General features: G+C 32.1%; 1 protein-coding gene across 1 annotated transcript in view; it reads right to left on the bottom strand.

The window, feature by feature from the left end:
• LOC140432457 (sphingomyelin phosphodiesterase-like) overlaps positions 1–24,635 on the bottom strand; it is a 94,892-nt gene that overhangs the window by 53,801 nt on the left and 16,456 nt on the right. Inside the window, exon 2 of the mRNA XM_072520367.1 lies at positions 24,025–24,296. Coding sequence (XP_072376468.1) covers positions 24,025–24,296 — 272 coding nt within the window. The remainder of the gene's footprint in view (positions 1–24,024; positions 24,297–24,635) is intronic.

Below are 24,635 nucleotides of genomic sequence, written 5' to 3'. Positions count from 1 at the left end.
ATGGATGTGCTCAGTGCAGGAAGTCTAAACAGTCGAGCTGGGTCCCCTACGAGGTGAAGCTGTAATAAAGTTTTTAAAAATAGGTTTAAATTTAGTACAATTTAAATTAATTTGAGTATTAAGACAGTGAGAGTTTTCATTCGTTTCCCTTGTAATTTCCAAATCTTCCAATAAATCCAACTCCATATAGTTTTTCTTTCTACTAATGTCATGTAAGATAGATGAACCAGTGTTGATGTTAAAATTGTGTTTACTGGATAATAAGTGTTGACCAAAACTTGAAGAGTTTGGTCTTTTCAAATGTTCTGAAACTCTAGTGGATAACTTTCTAATGGTTCTACCTACATAAGAGGCATCACAATCATCACATTTTAATTTGTAAATACCACTTTTGTCAAGTGTGTTCATCCTATCTTTGGTGTTGATTAAGAAGGAACCTAAGGTGTTGTGTGACTTGAAGGAAATTTTGATGTTATCGATTGTAGAAGTAAAAAGTTTAGATATTTTATTGGAAATGCTGCTAATGTAGGTGAAGGAGAAATATCTGGTGTTATTTGAAGCAGTAGGTTGAAGAAAACATTGTGATGAATATGCAAGCTTTTCTGCAATTTTTAGTTTAGCTCTATTTAGAAGCTTATAGATAATGTTAGGATCATAACCATTATTGAAAGCAATTTGTTTAAGAGTGTTAAGTTCTGAATTAAAATTATCATTAGAAAGTGGAAATTTGAGTAACCTATGAATGTAACTGTTGAAAGCAGCCATTTTATGTTGGGTTGGATGATTAGATGTATCATGTATAACATGATCTGTTTGGGTAGGTTTTCTGTAAATATTGTACTCTAAAGAATCTTTATTACGGGAAATAGTCATATCCAAGAAGTTCAACTTTTTATCAGATTCTGGTTCCAGAGTAAAAGAGATGTTGGGATGGAGGTTATTAAGATCATCCAGAATCTGTAAAGCATCATCTTGGGTTCCCTGTATGAGAGCTATACAATCATCAACATACCTTGACCAAAAAACTATTTTGTTGTTGTTGTTAACAAACTTCTGTTCTAAGCTGTCTAAGAAAATGTCAGCCAGAAAAGGTGATAGTGGAGATCCCATTGCTAAACCTGTTGGTTGTTTGTATATTTTTTGATTGAATTGAAAGAAGTCCTGATCCAGACAGAATTTAAGTATAGTTAAGATAGCATCTTTGTCTTTTGCTGATATGTTGCAATTGTCTAGAAGATTGTGTACTAAAGGTAATGTTTCATCTCTTGGTACAGAAGTAAACAGATTGGAAACATCAAAAGAAACTAAATAAAAACCCTCTTCTATCCTAATGTTATTTAACCGTTCTATTAGATCTAAAGAATTTTTGATGGAGAACTTAGGTTTAAAATTAGTGATAGACTGAATTGTGTTGTAAATAAACTCTGATAAAATAGAAACTGGAGTATTACAAAAACTTACTACCGGCCTTATGGGACAATTGTGTTTATGGATTTTAGGAAGTCCATATAACCTAGGTGTTATAGGATTAGATACAATTAACTTTCTGTTGTTATATTTAGTAATAGTATCATTAAACAATTTGACCATTGCTTTTGTTTTATTAATAAAGGTGTTAAGTGGATTTTTTTCCAAAACTACAAAACTGTTATCTGAAAGAAAAGATTCTACTTTCTCTATGTATTGAGTTTGTTCTAAGATTACAACACAATTACCCTTATCAGCCTTGCTGAGTACAAGAGAATCTCTATCAATTTTTTGTTTAATTGATTTTAGCAAATCCTTTTGTTTTTTAAAATTATGGTGATTTCTATGAAAATTGCGTTTGTACTTACATTGTTGTTGTTGAAGTAAGCTAATGCAAGAGTTTCTCAAATATTGTTTAGTATCAGCATTGTTAGTCATACCTTCTATTAGAGTGTCCAGCTCTACCGCAAATCCTCCCAGCACTGAGTCACTTAACCTAAAATTCTGACAAGAAAACTTAAGGCCTAATCCTAAAAAATACAGTTCATCCTCTGAAAAGTTAGTGTTACTTAGATTTAAGACTCTAGGATGAAATTGATGATCTGAAAACTTATGCAAAAGTGTTGAGGTGCTTCTCTGTTGTTTTTGCAAAATCAAACGGTTTAATTTGTTGGTAAGATTTCTCTTCTTGGTGGATTGTAAGCGAGAGACCTCATCTTCTATGTTGTTAAAGGAGTCGTTGACTAGAAACCAAGGATGTTGTTGCAAAATTTGATCATAAGTAATTTTAAGATTGACGTTAATATGGTGAAGTTTGGTATAGTGCTTCTTAAGTTCTCTTTTCAGGATCTTTTTCTCCAAAATCTGTTTTTCTTTATCGGGTACATTTTTTGATGTTTTGACCTTAGCAAAAGTAGGAGTGACTTGATGTGAAATGCACTGTCTAACGAACCAAATGTTCAAGAATATGATCATTCTCTTGCAGGATAGTCTTCTATAAGTATCAACCAAGACTGCCATAGTCAATAAATAAATATAAGGTTGAATGCTCGAATAAATGAACTTTGATCAGATAAAAGGCATATATCGAGCACAGTTTAATTAAATCTTGCCCAAGTACTTTCGATCCCTAGATCATCTTCAGGGGCATCTGAAATAAGCCAAGAAACGTTTTTTTATAACCAAAGAAATTGAATAACTTCGATAAAAACTCGAAGTTTTATGGTTGAAAAAAGGTTTTTTATATGATTAACGTTTATAGACTTACTTCGTCAATTGTGGCCTATCCGGCAAGAACAAGATGTCATAAACATAAAATTGTACATTACACTACACTACAAATAGACAAACAAACACTTTAAAATAATTTAAGGAAGGCTACATTGCTTGAAGAAGTCGGAGACAGAATGGCTCCTGATCTAACGGAAATGTTGGGGTGACATGTGACAAATGACAACTTGGATGAGCAGTCACAATCATAGATATGTGATCTGCACCTTTTACAATTCTATGAAACTAAGTATTGACCAAAAGTCCAACTGACACTACTATAGGAGATCACTGATGAAATATAAAATTATATAGAATATTTTTTTAAGTAAATTGAATAATCCAGATCTCACACTCAAACATGTCTGTAATAATTAAGGTGTTAGTTTGAGAGCAACTGAAATAGACGAAAAGTAAGAATGCAAGAAGCGGACTAAACAATCTGTTAAACAGTGGGTGGTTGACTACAATCATAGATAACTACAATAAAATGGTCTACCAAGCACTATCTGTAATATAGAAAGGAAGAGATCTGACTATGTAATTAAAATACTAATAATTGAAAATCAAAATGGAAAGCAAAATATATATCTAAGTAACACTAACTTTTCAGAGGATGAACTGTATTTTTTAGGATTAGGCCTTAAGTTTTCTTGTCAGAATTTTAGGTTAAGTGACTCAGTGCTGGGAGGATTTGCGGTAGAGCTGGACACTCTAATAGAAGGTATGACTAACAATGCTGATACTAAACAATATTTGAGAAACTCTTGCATTAGCTTACTTCAACAACAACAATGTAAGTACAAACGCAATTTTCATAGAAATCACCATAATTTTAAAAAACAAAAGGATTTGCTAAAATCAATTAAACAAAAAATTGATAGAGATTCTCTTGTACTCAGCAAGGCTGATAAGGGTAATTGTGTTGTAATCTTAGAACAAACTCAATACATAGAGAAAGTAGAATCTTTTCTTTCAGATAACAGTTTTGTAGTTTTGGAAAAAAATCCACTTAACACCTTTATTAATAAAACAAAAGCAATGGTCAAATTGTTTAATGATACTATTACTAAATATAACAACAGAAAGTTAATTGTATCTAATCCTATAACACCTAGGTTATATGGACTTCCTAAAATCCATAAACACAATTGTCCCATAAGGCCGGTAGTAAGTTTTTGTAATACTCCAGTTTCTATTTTATCAGAGTTTATTTACAACACAATTCAGTCTATCACTAATTTTAAACCTAAGTTCTCCATCAAAAATTCTACAATATTTACAGAAAACCTACCCAAACAGATCATGTTATACATGATACATCTAATCATCCAACCCAACATAAAATGGCTGCTTTCAACAGTTACATTCATAGGTTACTCAAATTTCCACTTTCTAATGATAATTTTAATTCAGAACTTAACACTCTTAAACAAATTGCTTTCAATAATGGTTATGATCCTAACATTATCTATAAGCTTCTAAATAGAGCTAAACTAAAAATTGCAGAAAAGCTTGCATATTCATCACAATGTTTTCTTCAACCTACTGCTTCAAATAACACCAGATATTTCTCCTTCACCTACATTAGCAGCATTTCCAATAAAATATCTAAACTTTTTACTTCTACAATCGATAACATCAAAATTTCCTTCAAGTCACACAACACCTTAGGTTCCTTCTTAATCAACACCAAAGATAGGATGAACACACTTGACAAAAGTGGTATTTACAAATTAAAATGTGATGATTGTGATGCCTCTTATGTAGGTAGAACCATTAGAAAGTTATCCACTAGAGTTTCAGAACATTTGAAAAGACCAAACTCTTCAAGTTTTGGTCAACACTTATTATCCAGTAAACACAATTTTAACATCAACACTGGTTCATCTATCTTACATGACATTAGTAGAAAGAAAAACTATATGGAGTTGGATTTATTGGAAGATTTGGAAATTACAAGGGAAACGAATGAAAACTCTCACTGTCTTAATACTCAAATTAATTTAAATTGTACTAAATTTAAACCTATTTTTAAAAACTTTATTACAGCTTCACCTCGTAGGGGACCCAGCTCGACTGTTTAGACTTCCTGCACTGAGCACATCCATAGTAATTTTATAGTTATACCATTGACTGTGGGTTCAACTGAACTACTTGGATTACACCCCATTTATATATTTTGCTTTCCATTTTGATTTTCAATTATTAGTATTTTAATTACATAGTCAGATCTCTTCCTTTCTATATTACAGATAGTGCTTGGTAGACCATTTTATTGTAGTCAACCACCCACTGTTTAACAGATTGTTTAGTCCGCTTCTTGCATTCTTACTTTTCGTCTATTTCAGTTGCTCTCAAACTAACACCTTAATTATTACAGACATGTTTGAGTGTGAGATCTGGATTATTCAATTTACTTAAAAAAATATTCTATATAATTTTATATTTCATCAGTGATCTCCTATAGTAGTGTCAGTTGGACTTTTGGTCAATACTTAGTTTCATAGAATTGTAAAAGGTGCAGATCACATATCTATGATTGTGACTGCTCATCCAAGTTGTCATTTGTCACATGTCACCCCAACATTTCCGTTAGATCAGGAGCCATTCTGTCTCCGACTTCTTCAAGCAATGTAGCCTTCCTTAAATTATTTTAAAGTGTTTGTTTGTCTATTTGTAGTGTAGTGTAATGTACAATTTTATGTTTATGACATCTTGTTCTTGCCGGATAGGCCACAATTGACGAAGTAAGTCTATAAACGTTAATCATATAAAAAACCTTTTTTCAACCATAAAACTTCGAGTTTTTATCGAAGTTATTCAATTTCTTTGGTTATAAAAAAACGTTTCTTGGCTTATTTCAGATGCCCCTGAAGATGATCTAGGGATCGAAAGTACTTGGGCAAGATTTAATTAAACTGTGCTCGATATATGCCTTTTATCTGATCAAAGTTCATTTATTCGAGCATTCAACCTTATATTTATTTATTGACTATGGCAGTCTTGGTTGATACTTATAGAAGACTATCCTGCAAGAGAATGATCATATTCTTGAACATTTGGTTCGTTAGACAGTGCATTTCACATCAAGTCACTCCTACTTTTGCTAAGGTCAAAACATCAAAAAATGTACCCGATAAAGAAAAACAGATTTTGGAGAAAAAGATCCTGAAAAGAGAACTTAAGAAGCACTATACCAAACTTCACCATATTAACGTCAATCTTAAAATTACTTATGATCAAATTTTGCAACAACATCCTTGGTTTCTAGTCAACGACTCCTTTAACAACATAGAAGATGAGGTCTCTCGCTTACAATCCACCAAGAAGAGAAATCTTACCAACAAATTAAACCGTTTGATTTTGCAAAAACAACAGAGAAGCACCTCAACACTTTTGCATAAGTTTTCAGATCATCAATTTCATCCTAGAGTCTTAAATCTAAGTAACACTAACTTTTCAGAGGATGAACTGTATTTTTTAGGATTAGGCCTTAAGTTTTCTTGTCAGAATTTTAGGTTAAGTGACTCAGTGCTGGGAGGATTTGCGGTAGAGCTGGACACTCTAATAGAAGGTATGACTAACAATGCTGATACTAAACAATATTTGAGAAACTCTTGCATTAGCTTACTTCAACAACAACAATGTAAGTACAAACGCAATTTTCATAGAAATCACCATAATTTTAAAAAACAAAAGGATTTGCTAAAATCAATTAAACAAAAAATTGATAGAGATTCTCTTGTACTCAGCAAGGCTGATAAGGGTAATTGTGTTGTAATCTTAGAACAAACTCAATACATAGAGAAAGTAGAATCTTTTCTTTCAGATAACAGTTTTGTAGTTTTGGAAAAAAATCCACTTAACACCTTTATTAATAAAACAAAAGCAATGGTCAAATTGTTTAATGATACTATTACTAAATATAACAACAGAAAGTTAATTGTATCTAATCCTATAACACCTAGGTTATATGGACTTCCTAAAATCCATAAACACAATTGTCCCATAAGGCCGGTAGTAAGTTTTTGTAATACTCCAGTTTCTATTTTATCAGAGTTTATTTACAACACAATTCAGTCTATCACTAATTTTAAACCTAAGTTCTCCATCAAAAATTCTTTAGATCTAATAGAACGGTTAAATAACATTAGGATAGAAGAGGGTTTTTATTTAGTTTCTTTTGATGTTTCCAATCTGTTTACTTCTGTACCAAGAGATGAAACATTACCTTTAGTACACAATCTTCTAGACAATTGCAACATATCAGCAAAAGACAAAGATGCTATCTTAACTATACTTAAATTCTGTCTGGATCAGGACTTCTTTCAATTCAATCAAAAAATATACAAACAACCAACAGGTTTAGCAATGGGATCTCCACTATCACCTTTTCTGGCTGACATTTTCTTAGACAGCTTAGAACAGAAGTTTGTTAACAACAACAACAAAATAGTTTTTTGGTCAAGGTATGTTGATGATTGTATAGCTCTCATACAGGGAACCCAAGATGATGCTTTACAGATTCTGGATGATCTTAATAACCTCCATCCCAACATCTCTTTTACTCTGGAACCAGAATCTGATAAAAAGTTGAACTTCTTGGATATGACTATTTCCCGTAATAAAGATTCTTTAGAGTACAATATTTACAGAAAACCTACCCAAACAGATCATGTTATACATGATACATCTAATCATCCAACCCAACATAAAATGGCTGCTTTCAACAGTTACATTCATAGGTTACTCAAATTTCCACTTTCTAATGATAATTTTAATTCAGAACTTAACACTCTTAAACAAATTGCTTTCAATAATGGTTATGATCCTAACATTATCTATAAGCTTCTAAATAGAGCTAAACTAAAAATTGCAGAAAAGCTTGCATATTCATCACAATGTTTTCTTCAACCTACTGCTTCAAATAACACCAGATATTTCTCCTTCACCTACATTAGCAGCATTTCCAATAAAATATCTAAACTTTTTACTTCTACAATCGATAACATCAAAATTTCCTTCAAGTCACACAACACCTTAGGTTCCTTCTTAATCAACACCAAAGATAGGATGAACACACTTGACAAAAGTGGTATTTACAAATTAAAATGTGATGATTGTGATGCCTCTTATGTAGGTAGAACCATTAGAAAGTTATCCACTAGAGTTTCAGAACATTTGAAAAGACCAAACTCTTCAAGTTTTGGTCAACACTTATTATCCAGTAAACACAATTTTAACATCAACACTGGTTCATCTATCTTACATGACATTAGTAGAAAGAAAAACTATATGGAGTTGGATTTATTGGAAGATTTGGAAATTACAAGGGAAACGAATGAAAACTCTCACTGTCTTAATACTCAAATTAATTTAAATTGTACTAAATTTAAACCTATTTTTAAAAACTTTATTACAGCTTCACCTCGTAGGGGACCCAGCTCGACTGTTTAGACTTCCTGCACTGAGCACATCCATAGTAATTTTATAGTTATACCATTGACTGTGGGTTCAACTGAACTACTTGGATTACACCCCATTTATATATTTTGCTTTCCATTTTGATTTTCAATTATTAGTATTTTAATTACATAGTCAGATCTCTTCCTTTCTATATTACAGATAGTGCTTGGTAGACCATTTTATTGTAGTCAACCACCCACTGTTTAACAGATTGTTTAGTCCGCTTCTTGCATTCTTACTTTTCGTCTATTTCAGTTGCTCTCAAACTAACACCTTAATTATTACAGACATGTTTGAGTGTGAGATCTGGATTATTCAATTTACTTAAAAAAATATTCTATATAATTTTATATTTCATCAGTGATCTCCTATAGTAGTGTCAGTTGGACTTTTGGTCAATACTTAGTTTCATAGAATTGTAAAAGGTGCAGATCACATATCTATGATTGTGACTGCTCATCCAAGTTGTCATTTGTCACATGTCACCCCAACATTTCCGTTAGATCAGGAGCCATTCTGTCTCCGACTTCTTCAAGCAATGTAGCCTTCCTTAAATTATTTTAAAGTGTTTGTTTGTCTATTTGTAGTGTAGTGTAATGTACAATTTTATGTTTATGACATCTTGTTCTTGCCGGATAGGCCACAATTGACGAAGTAAGTCTATAAACGTTAATCATATAAAAAACCTTTTTTCAACCATAAAACTTCGAGTTTTTATCGAAGTTATTCAATTTCTTTGGTTATAAAAAAACGTTTCTTGGCTTATTTCAGATGCCCCTGAAGATGATCTAGGGATCGAAAGTACTTGGGCAAGATTTAATTAAACTGTGCTCGATATATGCCTTTTATCTGATCAAAGTTCATTTATTCGAGCATTCAACCTTATATTTATTTATTGACTATGGCAGTCTTGGTTGATACTTATAGAAGACTATCCTGCAAGAGAATGATCATATTCTTGAACATTTGGTTCGTTAGACAGTGCATTTCACATCAAGTCACTCCTACTTTTGCTAAGGTCAAAACATCAAAAAATGTACCCGATAAAGAAAAACAGATTTTGGAGAAAAAGATCCTGAAAAGAGAACTTAAGAAGCACTATACCAAACTTCACCATATTAACGTCAATCTTAAAATTACTTATGATCAAATTTTGCAACAACATCCTTGGTTTCTAGTCAACGACTCCTTTAACAACATAGAAGATGAGGTCTCTCGCTTACAATCCACCAAGAAGAGAAATCTTACCAACAAATTAAACCGTTTGATTTTGCAAAAACAACAGAGAAGCACCTCAACACTTTTGCATAAGTTTTCAGATCATCAATTTCATCCTAGAGTCTTAAATCTAAGTAACACTAACTTTTCAGAGGATGAACTGTATTTTTTAGGATTAGGCCTTAAGTTTTCTTGTCAGAATTTTAGGTTAAGTGACTCAGTGCTGGGAGGATTTGCGGTAGAGCTGGACACTCTAATAGAAGGTATGACTAACAATGCTGATACTAAACAATATTTGAGAAACTCTTGCATTAGCTTACTTCAACAACAACAATGTAAGTACAAACGCAATTTTCATAGAAATCACCATAATTTTAAAAAACAAAAGGATTTGCTAAAATCAATTAAACAAAAAATTGATAGAGATTCTCTTGTACTCAGCAAGGCTGATAAGGGTAATTGTGTTGTAATCTTAGAACAAACTCAATACATAGAGAAAGTAGAATCTTTTCTTTCAGATAACAGTTTTGTAGTTTTGGAAAAAAATCCACTTAACACCTTTATTAATAAAACAAAAGCAATGGTCAAATTGTTTAATGATACTATTACTAAATATAACAACAGAAAGTTAATTGTATCTAATCCTATAACACCTAGGTTATATGGACTTCCTAAAATCCATAAACACAATTGTCCCATAAGGCCGGTAGTAAGTTTTTGTAATACTCCAGTTTCTATTTTATCAGAGTTTATTTACAACACAATTCAGTCTATCACTAATTTTAAACCTAAGTTCTCCATCAAAAATTCTTTAGATCTAATAGAACGGTTAAATAACATTAGGATAGAAGAGGGTTTTTATTTAGTTTCTTTTGATGTTTCCAATCTGTTTACTTCTGTACCAAGAGATGAAACATTACCTTTAGTACACAATCTTCTAGACAATTGCAACATATCAGCAAAAGACAAAGATGCTATCTTAACTATACTTAAATTCTGTCTGGATCAGGACTTCTTTCAATTCAATCAAAAAATATACAAACAACCAACAGGTTTAGCAATGGGATCTCCACTATCACCTTTTCTGGCTGACATTTTCTTAGACAGCTTAGAACAGAAGTTTGTTAACAACAACAACAAAATAGTTTTTTGGTCAAGGTATGTTGATGATTGTATAGCTCTCATACAGGGAACCCAAGATGATGCTTTACAGATTCTGGATGATCTTAATAACCTCCATCCCAACATCTCTTTTACTCTGGAACCAGAATCTGATAAAAAGTTGAACTTCTTGGATATGACTATTTCCCGTAATAAAGATTCTTTAGAGTACAATATTTACAGAAAACCTACCCAAACAGATCATGTTATACATGATACATCTAATCATCCAACCCAACATAAAATGGCTGCTTTCAACAGTTACATTCATAGGTTACTCAAATTTCCACTTTCTAATGATAATTTTAATTCAGAACTTAACACTCTTAAACAAATTGCTTTCAATAATGGTTATGATCCTAACATTATCTATAAGCTTCTAAATAGAGCTAAACTAAAAATTGCAGAAAAGCTTGCATATTCATCACAATGTTTTCTTCAACCTACTGCTTCAAATAACACCAGATATTTCTCCTTCACCTACATTAGCAGCATTTCCAATAAAATATCTAAACTTTTTACTTCTACAATCGATAACATCAAAATTTCCTTCAAGTCACACAACACCTTAGGTTCCTTCTTAATCAACACCAAAGATAGGATGAACACACTTGACAAAAGTGGTATTTACAAATTAAAATGTGATGATTGTGATGCCTCTTATGTAGGTAGAACCATTAGAAAGTTATCCACTAGAGTTTCAGAACATTTGAAAAGACCAAACTCTTCAAGTTTTGGTCAACACTTATTATCCAGTAAACACAATTTTAACATCAACACTGGTTCATCTATCTTACATGACATTAGTAGAAAGAAAAACTATATGGAGTTGGATTTATTGGAAGATTTGGAAATTACAAGGGAAACGAATGAAAACTCTCACTGTCTTAATACTCAAATTAATTTAAATTGTACTAAATTTAAACCTATTTTTAAAAACTTTATTACAGCTTCACCTCGTAGGGGACCCAGCTCGACTGTTTAGACTTCCTGCACTGAGCACATCCATAGTAATTTTATAGTTATACCATTGACTGTGGGTTCAACTGAACTACTTGGATTACACCCCATTTATATATTTTGCTTTCCATTTTGATTTTCAATTATTAGTATTTTAATTACATAGTCAGATCTCTTCCTTTCTATATTACAGATAGTGCTTGGTAGACCATTTTATTGTAGTCAACCACCCACTGTTTAACAGATTGTTTAGTCCGCTTCTTGCATTCTTACTTTTCGTCTATTTCAGTTGCTCTCAAACTAACACCTTAATTATTACAGACATGTTTGAGTGTGAGATCTGGATTATTCAATTTACTTAAAAAAATATTCTATATAATTTTATATTTCATCAGTGATCTCCTATAGTAGTGTCAGTTGGACTTTTGGTCAATACTTAGTTTCATAGAATTGTAAAAGGTGCAGATCACATATCTATGATTGTGACTGCTCATCCAAGTTGTCATTTGTCACATGTCACCCCAACATTTCCGTTAGATCAGGAGCCATTCTGTCTCCGACTTCTTCAAGCAATGTAGCCTTCCTTAAATTATTTTAAAGTGTTTGTTTGTCTATTTGTAGTGTAGTGTAATGTACAATTTTATGTTTATGACATCTTGTTCTTGCCGGATAGGCCACAATTGACGAAGTAAGTCTATAAACGTTAATCATATAAAAAACCTTTTTTCAACCATAAAACTTCGAGTTTTTATCGAAGTTATTCAATTTCTTTGGTTATAAAAAAACGTTTCTTGGCTTATTTCAGATGCCCCTGAAGATGATCTAGGGATCGAAAGTACTTGGGCAAGATTTAATTAAACTGTGCTCGATATATGCCTTTTATCTGATCAAAGTTCATTTATTCGAGCATTCAACCTTATATTTATTTATTGACTATGGCAGTCTTGGTTGATACTTATAGAAGACTATCCTGCAAGAGAATGATCATATTCTTGAACATTTGGTTCGTTAGACAGTGCATTTCACATCAAGTCACTCCTACTTTTGCTAAGGTCAAAACATCAAAAAATGTACCCGATAAAGAAAAACAGATTTTGGAGAAAAAGATCCTGAAAAGAGAACTTAAGAAGCACTATACCAAACTTCACCATATTAACGTCAATCTTAAAATTACTTATGATCAAATTTTGCAACAACATCCTTGGTTTCTAGTCAACGACTCCTTTAACAACATAGAAGATGAGGTCTCTCGCTTACAATCCACCAAGAAGAGAAATCTTACCAACAAATTAAACCGTTTGATTTTGCAAAAACAACAGAGAAGCACCTCAACACTTTTGCATAAGTTTTCAGATCATCAATTTCATCCTAGAGTCTTAAATCTAAGTAACACTAACTTTTCAGAGGATGAACTGTATTTTTTAGGATTAGGCCTTAAGTTTTCTTGTCAGAATTTTAGGTTAAGTGACTCAGTGCTGGGAGGATTTGCGGTAGAGCTGGACACTCTAATAGAAGGTATGACTAACAATGCTGATACTAAACAATATTTGAGAAACTCTTGCATTAGCTTACTTCAACAACAACAATGTAAGTACAAACGCAATTTTCATAGAAATCACCATAATTTTAAAAAACAAAAGGATTTGCTAAAATCAATTAAACAAAAAATTGATAGAGATTCTCTTGTACTCAGCAAGGCTGATAAGGGTAATTGTGTTGTAATCTTAGAACAAACTCAATACATAGAGAAAGTAGAATCTTTTCTTTCAGATAACAGTTTTGTAGTTTTGGAAAAAAATCCACTTAACACCTTTATTAATAAAACAAAAGCAATGGTCAAATTGTTTAATGATACTATTACTAAATATAACAACAGAAAGTTAATTGTATCTAATCCTATAACACCTAGGTTATATGGACTTCCTAAAATCCATAAACACAATTGTCCCATAAGGCCGGTAGTAAGTTTTTGTAATACTCCAGTTTCTATTTTATCAGAGTTTATTTACAACACAATTCAGTCTATCACTAATTTTAAACCTAAGTTCTCCATCAAAAATTCTTTAGATCTAATAGAACGGTTAAATAACATTAGGATAGAAGAGGGTTTTTATTTAGTTTCTTTTGATGTTTCCAATCTGTTTACTTCTGTACCAAGAGATGAAACATTACCTTTAGTACACAATCTTCTAGACAATTGCAACATATCAGCAAAAGACAAAGATGCTATCTTAACTATACTTAAATTCTGTCTGGATCAGGACTTCTTTCAATTCAATCAAAAAATATACAAACAACCAACAGGTTTAGCAATGGGATCTCCACTATCACCTTTTCTGGCTGACATTTTCTTAGACAGCTTAGAACAGAAGTTTGTTAACAACAACAACAAAATAGTTTTTTGGTCAAGGTATGTTGATGATTGTATAGCTCTCATACAGGGAACCCAAGATGATGCTTTACAGATTCTGGATGATCTTAATAACCTCCATCCCAACATCTCTTTTACTCTGGAACCAGAATCTGATAAAAAGTTGAACTTCTTGGATATGACTATTTCCCGTAATAAAGATTCTTTAGAGTACAATATTTACAGAAAACCTACCCAAACAGATCATGTTATACATGATACATCTAATCATCCAACCCAACATAAAATGGCTGCTTTCAACAGTTACATTCATAGGTTACTCAAATTTCCACTTTCTAATGATAATTTTAATTCAGAACTTAACACTCTTAAACAAATTGCTTTCAATAATGGTTATGATCCTAACATTATCTATAAGCTTCTAAATAGAGCTAAACTAAAAATTGCAGAAAAGCTTGCATATTCATCACAATGTTTTCTTCAACCTACTGCTTCAAATAACACCAGATATTTCTCCTTCACCTACATTAGCAGCATTTCCAATAAAATATCTAAACTTTTTACTTCTACAATCGATAACATCAAAATTTCCTTCAAGTCACACAACACCTTAGGTTCCTTCTTAATCAACACCAAAGATAGGATGAACACACTTGACAAAAGTGGTATTTACAAATTAAAATGTGATGATTGTGATGCCTCTTATGTAGGTAGAACCATTAGAAAGTTATCCACTAGAGTTTCAGAACATTTGAAAAGACCAAACTCTTCAAGTTTTGGTCAACACTTATTATCCAGTAAACACAATTTTAACATCAACACTGGTTCATCTATCTTACATGACATTAGTAGAAAGAAAAACTATATGGAGTTGGATTTATTGGAAGATTTGGAAATTACAAGGGAAACGAATGAAAACTCTCACTGTCTTAATACTCAAATTAATTTAAATTGTACTAAATTTAAACCTATTTTTAAAAACTTTATTACAGCTTCACCTCGTAGGGGACCCAGCTCGACTGTTTAGACTTCCTGCACTGAGCACATCCATAGTAATTTTATAGTTATACCATTGACTGTGGGTTCAACTGAACTACTTGGATTACACCCCATTTATATATTTTGCTTTCCATTTTGATTTTCAATTATTAGTATTTTAATTACATAGTCAGATCTCTTCCTTTCTATATTACAGATAGTGCTTGGTAGACCATTTTATTGTAGTCAACCACCCACTGTTTAACAGATTGTTTAGTCCGCTTCTTGCATTCTTACTTTTCGTCTATTTCAGTTGCTCTCAAACTAACACCTTAATTATTACAGACATGTTTGAGTGTGAGATCTGGATTATTCAATTTACTTAAAAAAATATTCTATATAATTTTATATTTCATCAGTGATCTCCTATAGTAGTGTCAGTTGGACTTTTGGTCAATACTTAGTTTCATAGAATTGTAAAAGGTGCAGATCACATATCTATGATTGTGACTGCTCATCCAAGTTGTCATTTGTCACATGTCACCCCAACATTTCCGTTAGATCAGGAGCCATTCTGTCTCCGACTTCTTCAAGCAATGTAGCCTTCCTTAAATTATTTTAAAGTGTTTGTTTGTCTATTTGTAGTGTAGTGTAATGTACAATTTTATGTTTATGACATCTTGTTCTTGCCGGATAGGCCACAATTGACGAAGTAAGTCTATAAACGTTAATCATATAAAAAACCTTTTTTCAACCATAAAACTTCGAGTTTTTATCGAAGTTATTCAATTTCTTTGGTTATAAAAAAACGTTTCTTGGCTTATTTCAGATGCCCCTGAAGATGATCTAGGGATCGAAAGTACTTGGGCAAGATTTAATTAAACTGTGCTCGATATATGCCTTTTATCTGATCAAAGTTCATTTATTCGAGCATTCAACCTTATATTTATTTATTGACTATGGCAGTCTTGGTTGATACTTATAGAAGACTATCCTGCAAGAGAATGATCATATTCTTGAACATTTGGTTCGTTAGACAGTGCATTTCACATCAAGTCACTCCTACTTTTGCTAAGGTCAAAACATCAAAAAATGTACCCGATAAAGAAAAACAGATTTTGGAGAAAAAGATCCTGAAAAGAGAACTTAAGAAGCACTATACCAAACTTCACCATATTAACGTCAATCTTAAAATTACTTATGATCAAATTTTGCAACAACATCCTTGGTTTCTAGTCAACGACTCCTTTAACAACATAGAAGATGAGGTCTCTCGCTTACAATCCACCAAGAAGAGAAATCTTACCAACAAATTAAACCGTTTGATTTTGCAAAAACAACAGAGAAGCACCTCAACACTTTTGCATAAGTTTTCAGATCATCAATTTCATCCTAGAGTCTTAAATCTAAGTAACACTAACTTTTCAGAGGATGAACTGTATTTTTTAGGATTAGGCCTTAAGTTTTCTTGTCAGAATTTTAGGTTAAGTGACTCAGTGCTGGGAGGATTTGCGGTAGAGCTGGACACTCTAATAGAAGGTATGACTAACAATGCTGATACTAAACAATATTTGAGAAACTCTTGCATTAGCTTACTTCAACAACAACAATGTAAGTACAAACGCAATTTTCATAGAAATCACCATAATTTTAAAAAACAAAAGGATTTGCTAAAATCAATTAAACAAAAAATTGATAGAGATTCTCTTGTACTCAGCAAGGCTGATAAGGGTAATTGTGTTGTAATCTTAGAACAAACTCAATACATAGAGAAAGTAGAATCTTTTCTTTCAGATAACAGTTTTGTAGTTTTGGAAAAAAATCCACTTAACACCTTTATTAATAAAACAAAAGCAATGGTCAAATTGTTTAATGATACTATTACTAAATATAACAACAGAAAGTTAATTGTATCTAATCCTATAACACCTAGGTTATATGGACTTCCTAAAATCCATAAACACAATTGTCCCATAAGGCCGGTAGTAAGTTTTTGTAATACTCCAGTTTCTATTTTATCAGAGTTTATTTACAACACAATTCAGTCTATCACTAATTTTAAACCTAAGTTCTCCATCAAAAATTCTTTAGATCTAATAGAACGGTTAAATAACATTAGGATAGAAGAGGGTTTTTATTTAGTTTCTTTTGATGTTTCCAATCTGTTTACTTCTGTACCAAGAGATGAAACATTACCTTTAGTACACAATCTTCTAGACAATTGCAACATATCAGCAAAAGACAAAGATGCTATCTTAACTATACTTAAATTCTGTCTGGATCAGGACTTCTTTCAATTCAATCAAAAAATATACAAACAACCAACAGGTTTAGCAATGGGATCTCCACTATCACCTTTTCTGGCTGACATTTTCTTAGACAGCTTAGAACAGAAGTTTGTTAACAACAACAACAAAATAGTTTTTTGGTCAAGGTATGTTGATGATTGTATAGCTCTCATACAGGGAACCCAAGATGATGCTTTACAGATTCTGGATGATCTTAATAACCTCCATCCCAACATCTCTTTTACTCTGGAACCAGAATCTGATAAAAAGTTGAACTTCTTGGATATGACTATTTCCCGTAATAAAGATTCTTTAGAGTACAATATTTACAGAAAACCTACCCAAACAGATCATGTTATACATGATACATCTAATCATCCAACCCAACATAAAATGGCTGCTTTCAACAGTTACATTCATAGGTTACTCAAATTTCCACTTTCTAATGATAATTTTAATTCAGAACTTAACACTCTTAAACAAATTGCTTTCAATAATGGTTATGATCCTAACATTATCTATAAGCTTCTAAATAGAGCTAAACTAAAAATTGCAGAAAAGCTTGCATATTCATCACAATGTTTTCTTCAACCTACTGCTTCAAATAACACCAGATATTTCTCCTTCACCTACATTAGCAGCATTTCCAATAAAATATCTAAACTTTTTACTTCTACAATCGATAACATCAAAATTTCCTTCAAGTCACACAACACCTTAGGTTCCTTCTTAATCAACACCAAAGATAGGATGAACACACTTGACAAAAGTGGTATTTACAAATTAAAATGTGATGATTGTGATGCCTCTTATGTAGGTAGAACCATTAGAAAGTTATCCACTAGAGTTTCAGAACATTTGAAAAGACCAAACTCTTCAAGTTTTGGTCAACACTTATTATCCAGTAAACACAATTTTAACATCAACACTGGTTCATCTATCTTACATGACATTAGTAGAAAGAAAAACTATATGGAGTTGGATTTATTGGAAGATTTGGAAATTACAAGGGAAACGAATGAAAACTCTCACTGTCTTAATACTCAAATTAATTTAAATTGTACTAAATTTAAACCTATTTTTAAAAACTTTATTACAGCTTCACCTCGTAGGGGACCCAGCTCGACTGTTTAGACTTCCTGCACTGAGCACATCCATAGTAATTTTATAGTTATACCATTGACTGTGGGTTCAACTGAACTACTTGGATTACACCCCATTTATATATTTTGCTTTCCATTTTGATTTTCAATTATTAGTATTTTAATTACATAGTCAGATCTCTTCCTTTCTATATTACAGATAGTGCTTGGTAGACCATTTTATTGTAGTCAACCACCCACTGTTTAACAGATTGTTTAGTCCGCTTCTTGCATTCTTACTTTTCGTCTATTTCAGTTGCTCTCAAACTAACACCTTAATTATTACAGACATGTTTGAGTGTGAGATCTGGATTATTCAATTTACTTAAAAAAATATTCTATATAATTTTATATTTCATCAGTGATCTCCTATAGTAGTGTCAGTTGGACTTTTGGTCAATACTTAGTTTCATAGAATTGTAAAAGGTGCAGATCACATATCTATGATTGTGACTGCTCATCCAAGTTGTCATTTGTCACATGTCACCCCAACATTTCCGTTAGATCAGGAGCCATTCTGTCTCCGACTTCTTCAAGCAATGTAGCCTTCCTTAAATTATTTTAAAGTGTTTGTTTGTCTATTTGTAGTGTAGTGTAATGTACAATTTTATGTTTATGACATCTTGTTCTTGCCGGATAGGCCACAATTGACGAAGTAAGTCTATAAACGTTAATCATATAAAAAACCTTTTTTCAACCATAAAACTTCGAGTTTTTATCGAAGTTATTCAATTTCTTTGGTTATAAAAAAACGTTTCTTGGCTTATTTCAGATGCCCCTGAAGATGATCTAGGGATCGAAAGTACTTGGGCAAGATTTAATTAAACTGTGCTCGATATATGCCTTTTATCTGATCAAAGTTCATTTATTCGAGCATTCAACCTTATATTTATTTATTGACTATGGCAGTCTTGGTTGATACTTATAGAAGACTATCCTGCAAGAGAATGATCATATTCTTGAACATTTGGTTCGTTAGACAGTGCATTTCACATCAAGTCACTCCTACTTTTGCTAAGGTCAAAACATCAAAAAATGTACCCGATAAAGAAAAACAGATTTTGGAGAAAAAGATCCTGAAAAGAGAACTTAAGAAGCACTATACCAAACTTCACCATATTAACGTCAATCTTAAAATTACTTATGATCAAATTTTGCAACAACATCCTTGGTTTCTAGTCAACGACTCCTTTAACAACATAGAAGATGAGGTCTCTCGCTTACAATCCACCAAGAAGAGAAATCTTACCAACAAATTAAACCGTTTGATTTTGCAAAAACAACAGAGAAGCACCTCAACACTTTTGCATAAGTTTTCAGATCATCAATTTCATCCTAGAGTCTTAAATCTAAGTAACACTAACTTTTCAGAGGATGAACTGTATTTTTTAGGATTAGGCCTTAAGTTTTCTTGTCAGAATTTTAGGTTAAGTGACTCAGTGCTGGGAGGATTTGCGGTAGAGCTGGACACTCTAATAGAAGGTATGACTAACAATGCTGATACTAAACAATATTTGAGAAACTCTTGCATTAGCTTACTTCAACAACAACAATGTAAGTACAAACGCAATTTTCATAGAAATCACCATAATTTTAAAAAACAAAAGGATTTGCTAAAATCAATTAAACAAAAAATTGATAGAGATTCTCTTGTACTCAGCAAGGCTGATAAGGGTAATTGTGTTGTAATCTTAGAACAAACTCAATACATAGAGAAAGTAGAATCTTTTCTTTCAGATAACAGTTTTGTAGTTTTGGAAAAAAATCCACTTAACACCTTTATTAATAAAACAAAAGCAATGGTCAAATTGTTTAATGATACTATTACTAAATATAACAACAGAAAGTTAATTGTATCTAATCCTATAACACCTAGGTTATATGGACTTCCTAAAATCCATAAACACAATTGTCCCATAAGGCCGGTAGTAAGTTTTTGTAATACTCCAGTTTCTATTTTATCAGAGTTTATTTACAACACAATTCAGTCTATCACTAATTTTAAACCTAAGTTCTCCATCAAAAATTCTTTAGATCTAATAGAACGGTTAAATAACATTAGGATAGAAGAGGGTTTTTATTTAGTTTCTTTTGATGTTTCCAATCTGTTTACTTCTGTACCAAGAGATGAAACATTACCTTTAGTACACAATCTTCTAGACAATTGCAACATATCAGCAAAAGACAAAGATGCTATCTTAACTATACTTAAATTCTGTCTGGATCAGGACTTCTTTCAATTCAATCAAAAAATATACAAACAACCAACAGGTTTAGCAATGGGATCTCCACTATCACCTTTTCTGGCTGACATTTTCTTAGACAGCTTAGAACAGAAGTTTGTTAACAACAACAACAAAATAGTTTTTTGGTCAAGGTATGTTGATGATTGTATAGCTCTCATACAGGGAACCCAAGATGATGCTTTACAGATTCTGGATGATCTTAATAACCTCCATCCCAACATCTCTTTTACTCTGGAACCAGAATCTGATAAAAAGTTGAACTTCTTGGATATGACTATTTCCCGTAATAAAGATTCTTTAGAGTACAATATTTACAGAAAACCTACCCAAACAGATCATGTTATACATGATACATCTAATCATCCAACCCAACATAAAATGGCTGCTTTCAACAGTTACATTCATAGGTTACTCAAATTTCCACTTTCTAATGATAATTTTAATTCAGAACTTAACACTCTTAAACAAATTGCTTTCAATAATGGTTATGATCCTAACATTATCTATAAGCTTCTAAATAGAGCTAAACTAAAAATTGCAGAAAAGCTTGCATATTCATCACAATGTTTTCTTCAACCTACTGCTTCAAATAACACCAGATATTTCTCCTTCACCTACATTAGCAGCATTTCCAATAAAATATCTAAACTTTTTACTTCTACAATCGATAACATCAAAATTTCCTTCAAGTCACACAACACCTTAGGTTCCTTCTTAATCAACACCAAAGATAGGATGAACACACTTGACAAAAGTGGTATTTACAAATTAAAATGTGATGATTGTGATGCCTCTTATGTAGGTAGAACCATTAGAAAGTTATCCACTAGAGTTTCAGAACATTTGAAAAGACCAAACTCTTCAAGTTTTGGTCAACACTTATTATCCAGTAAACACAATTTTAACATCAACACTGGTTCATCTATCTTACATGACATTAGTAGAAAGAAAAACTATATGGAGTTGGATTTATTGGAAGATTTGGAAATTACAAGGGAAACGAATGAAAACTCTCACTGTCTTAATACTCAAATTAATTTAAATTGTACTAAATTTAAACCTATTTTTAAAAACTTTATTACAGCTTCACCTCGTAGGGGACCCAGCTCGACTGTTTAGACTTCCTGCACTGAGCACATCCATAGTAATTTTATAGTTATACCATTGACTGTGGGTTCAACTGAACTACTTGGATTACACCCCATTTATATATTTTGCTTTCCATTTTGATTTTCAATTATTAGTATTTTAATTACATAGTCAGATCTCTTCCTTTCTATATTACAGATAGTGCTTGGTAGACCATTTTATTGTAGTCAACCACCCACTGTTTAACAGATTGTTTAGTCCGCTTCTTGCATTCTTACTTTTCGTCTATTTCAGTTGCTCTCAAACTAACACCTTAATTATTACAGACATGTTTGAGTGTGAGATCTGGATTATTCAATTTACTTAAAAAAATATTCTATATAATTTTATATTTCATCAGTGATCTCCTATAGTAGTGTCAGTTGGACTTTTGGTCAATACTTAGTTTCATAGAATTGTAAAAGGTGCAGATCACATATCTATGATTGTGACTGCTCATCCAAGTTGTCATTTGTCACATGTCACCCCAACATTTCCGTTAGATCAGGAGCCATTCTGTCTCCGACTTCTTCAAGCAATGTAGCCTTCCTTAAATTATTTTAAAGTGTTTGTTTGTCTATTTGTAGTGTAGTGTAATGTACAATTTTATGTTTATGACATCTTGTTCTTGCCGGATAGGCCACAATTGACGAAGTAAGTCTATAAACGTTAATCATATAAAAAACCTTTTTTCAACCATAAAACTTCGAGTTTTTATCGAAGTTATTCAATTTCTTTGGTTATAAAAAAACGTTTCTTGGCTTATTTCAGATGCCCCTGAAGATGATCTAGGGATCGAAAGTACTTGGGCAAGATTTAATTAAACTGTGCTCGATATATGCCTTTTATCTGATCAAAGTTCATTTATTCGAGCATTCAACCTTATATTTATTTATAACTTTAAATGGCTCATTAAGCTGATGGTCCAGAAATCATTGCAGGATGCGGATTTTGTTTTCCTTGGTAAAGCAATAAACGTTGACTTCAGCCATGATCTTGGTATTACTCTGTTTAAATATATGTCATTGAATAGTTTTGTTAGTCGTTGAGTACCGTCGGTGTTAAATAGCTTTATGAGTTCAGCATATGCATTGTCAGGTCCAGGAGGTTTGCCATATTTTAGTTGTGATATTGCTTTTTCCACTTCATCTGATGTGATTGGTAAGTGGACATTGCATATGTAGGAGGGAGCTTATTCGAATCTATTATCATCAAAGAGTTCTTGTATGTATTTGGCCCATATGATGTATATTTCTTGATTTTTATCTGTGATAATGTTTCCCTGTTCGATGGCCTTTCGTATTTCGGTTCTTATTTGTCTCTGAATATTTTTGTACATTATTTTGTTATTCTTTGATTTTCTTCTTTCTTCCATGAGTTGCACTATATTGTCATTCATCCAACTTTTCCTCTTCTCTTTATTTTCTGTTAGATCTTCTTCTCTAATCTTGTTAAAGGTTTCACATATATTCTGGAGTGATTCTTCTGGATCATATGTTTGCACCATGTTAACTTTTCTGAAAGAATCCGTGGGACTGTCTCCTTTGTTTACTTATCTTTTAGTCTTCTCATATCACATTTTTTGTTACCATTCTTTTTTGTAACCTTTTTAAATCTAAACCTAAATTTACCAATAACAGAAATATGGTCTAACGATACGTCAGCACCGGGGTAACTTTTAATTGATAGGCATCCATTACGGACTTCCTTATACAAACTTTGCCGGAACTTACATCTAATAAGGAGCAAGATATCGAGATTGTGTATTGTAATTGTAAGATTGTGTAAATTTGTCCCAAGCAGTTTCCTCAAAAGTTGCATATTAAACCTTATTCATGTCGTATTTGTTTTTGACCATTATGATGTAATCAATTTGATTCCTTAATATGTTTCTTGGTTGATCTTGCGGAGAGAGCCAAGTATACAAACGTCTTGGTGGTAGTTTGAAGAACGTATTTAGTATTGCAAATTCATCTTTCTCTACAAATAGTTTTAATCTTTCTTCCCTTTCATTTCTTTTCCCTAGACACAGGACAAGGAGAAAAGGGAGGGTAGGACAAGTAATTTAAATACTTTGGAATCAATTTATCAAGTGACAATAATGTCGAGGAAGAATTCAGGAAGTGGCCAGCAAGTATAATAGCAGTTAACGATACAATATAAAAAACAAACATCTAAGCTTAGAAACGAAAACGAGCATATATAAATCTGAAGTTATTACTACCATGATATACACTGCTATAACGAGACAAGAAATTAGAACATTAAAAAGATACCTGAAAACAAGTAAACTAATAATACTAGGAAATACCTAGTTTTATACTTACTGCGTGAGGATATATAACACCATCACAGACATTTGTAGTTGTTAGGCTTAATATCTCACAGAAATATTCAGCTTCAGATGATAATTGAATACTAGTCATATCATAGTTCTTTTCTAAAAGTATTCCGGTGAATAATAAATTGCATAAAACACAATTAGTTGTATCATCCTTTAAATATGTTCCAGTCAGTAGAGCAAAAAGTGTTTTATGTTCCCTAAGCTTTTCAATAACTTCTTCTGGCCACTGATTCGATATAAAAGAAGAATAAAGACCTATAACAAAATTAATAGTTAAATAATATCAATATTATAACTTATTTAGGAGATAGTAATGATAATTTTCATGTTCTTTGGGATAGAACCCGTTGTGGTGTAACGAAATATTTTGCTTACCACATAGGGTATAATTATAGGGGGTGGAAAATTGGGGACAGAAGTTATTGTGGCGGAGATAGGGCAAGCAAAATAAACGATACTGTGTGAACGGCACTTAGGGTTTGTTTGGAAAGCTGGGTCGTGCATAAGTTTAATGGCAAAGGGGTTGGATTGGGGCAACTACAAAACTTGAAACAAAGGGGTACTGACATGAATCTCCTGGAACAAATGGACGAA

The sequence above is a fragment of the Diabrotica undecimpunctata genome, chromosome 1, assembly GCF_040954645.1.
Source record: "Diabrotica undecimpunctata isolate CICGRU chromosome 1, icDiaUnde3, whole genome shotgun sequence".
NCBI classification, from domain to species: Eukaryota; Metazoa; Arthropoda; class Insecta; order Coleoptera; family Chrysomelidae; genus Diabrotica; species Diabrotica undecimpunctata.
The sequence above is the reverse complement of the archived record's forward strand: the minus strand, read 5'-3'. Positions and strand labels throughout refer to the sequence as shown.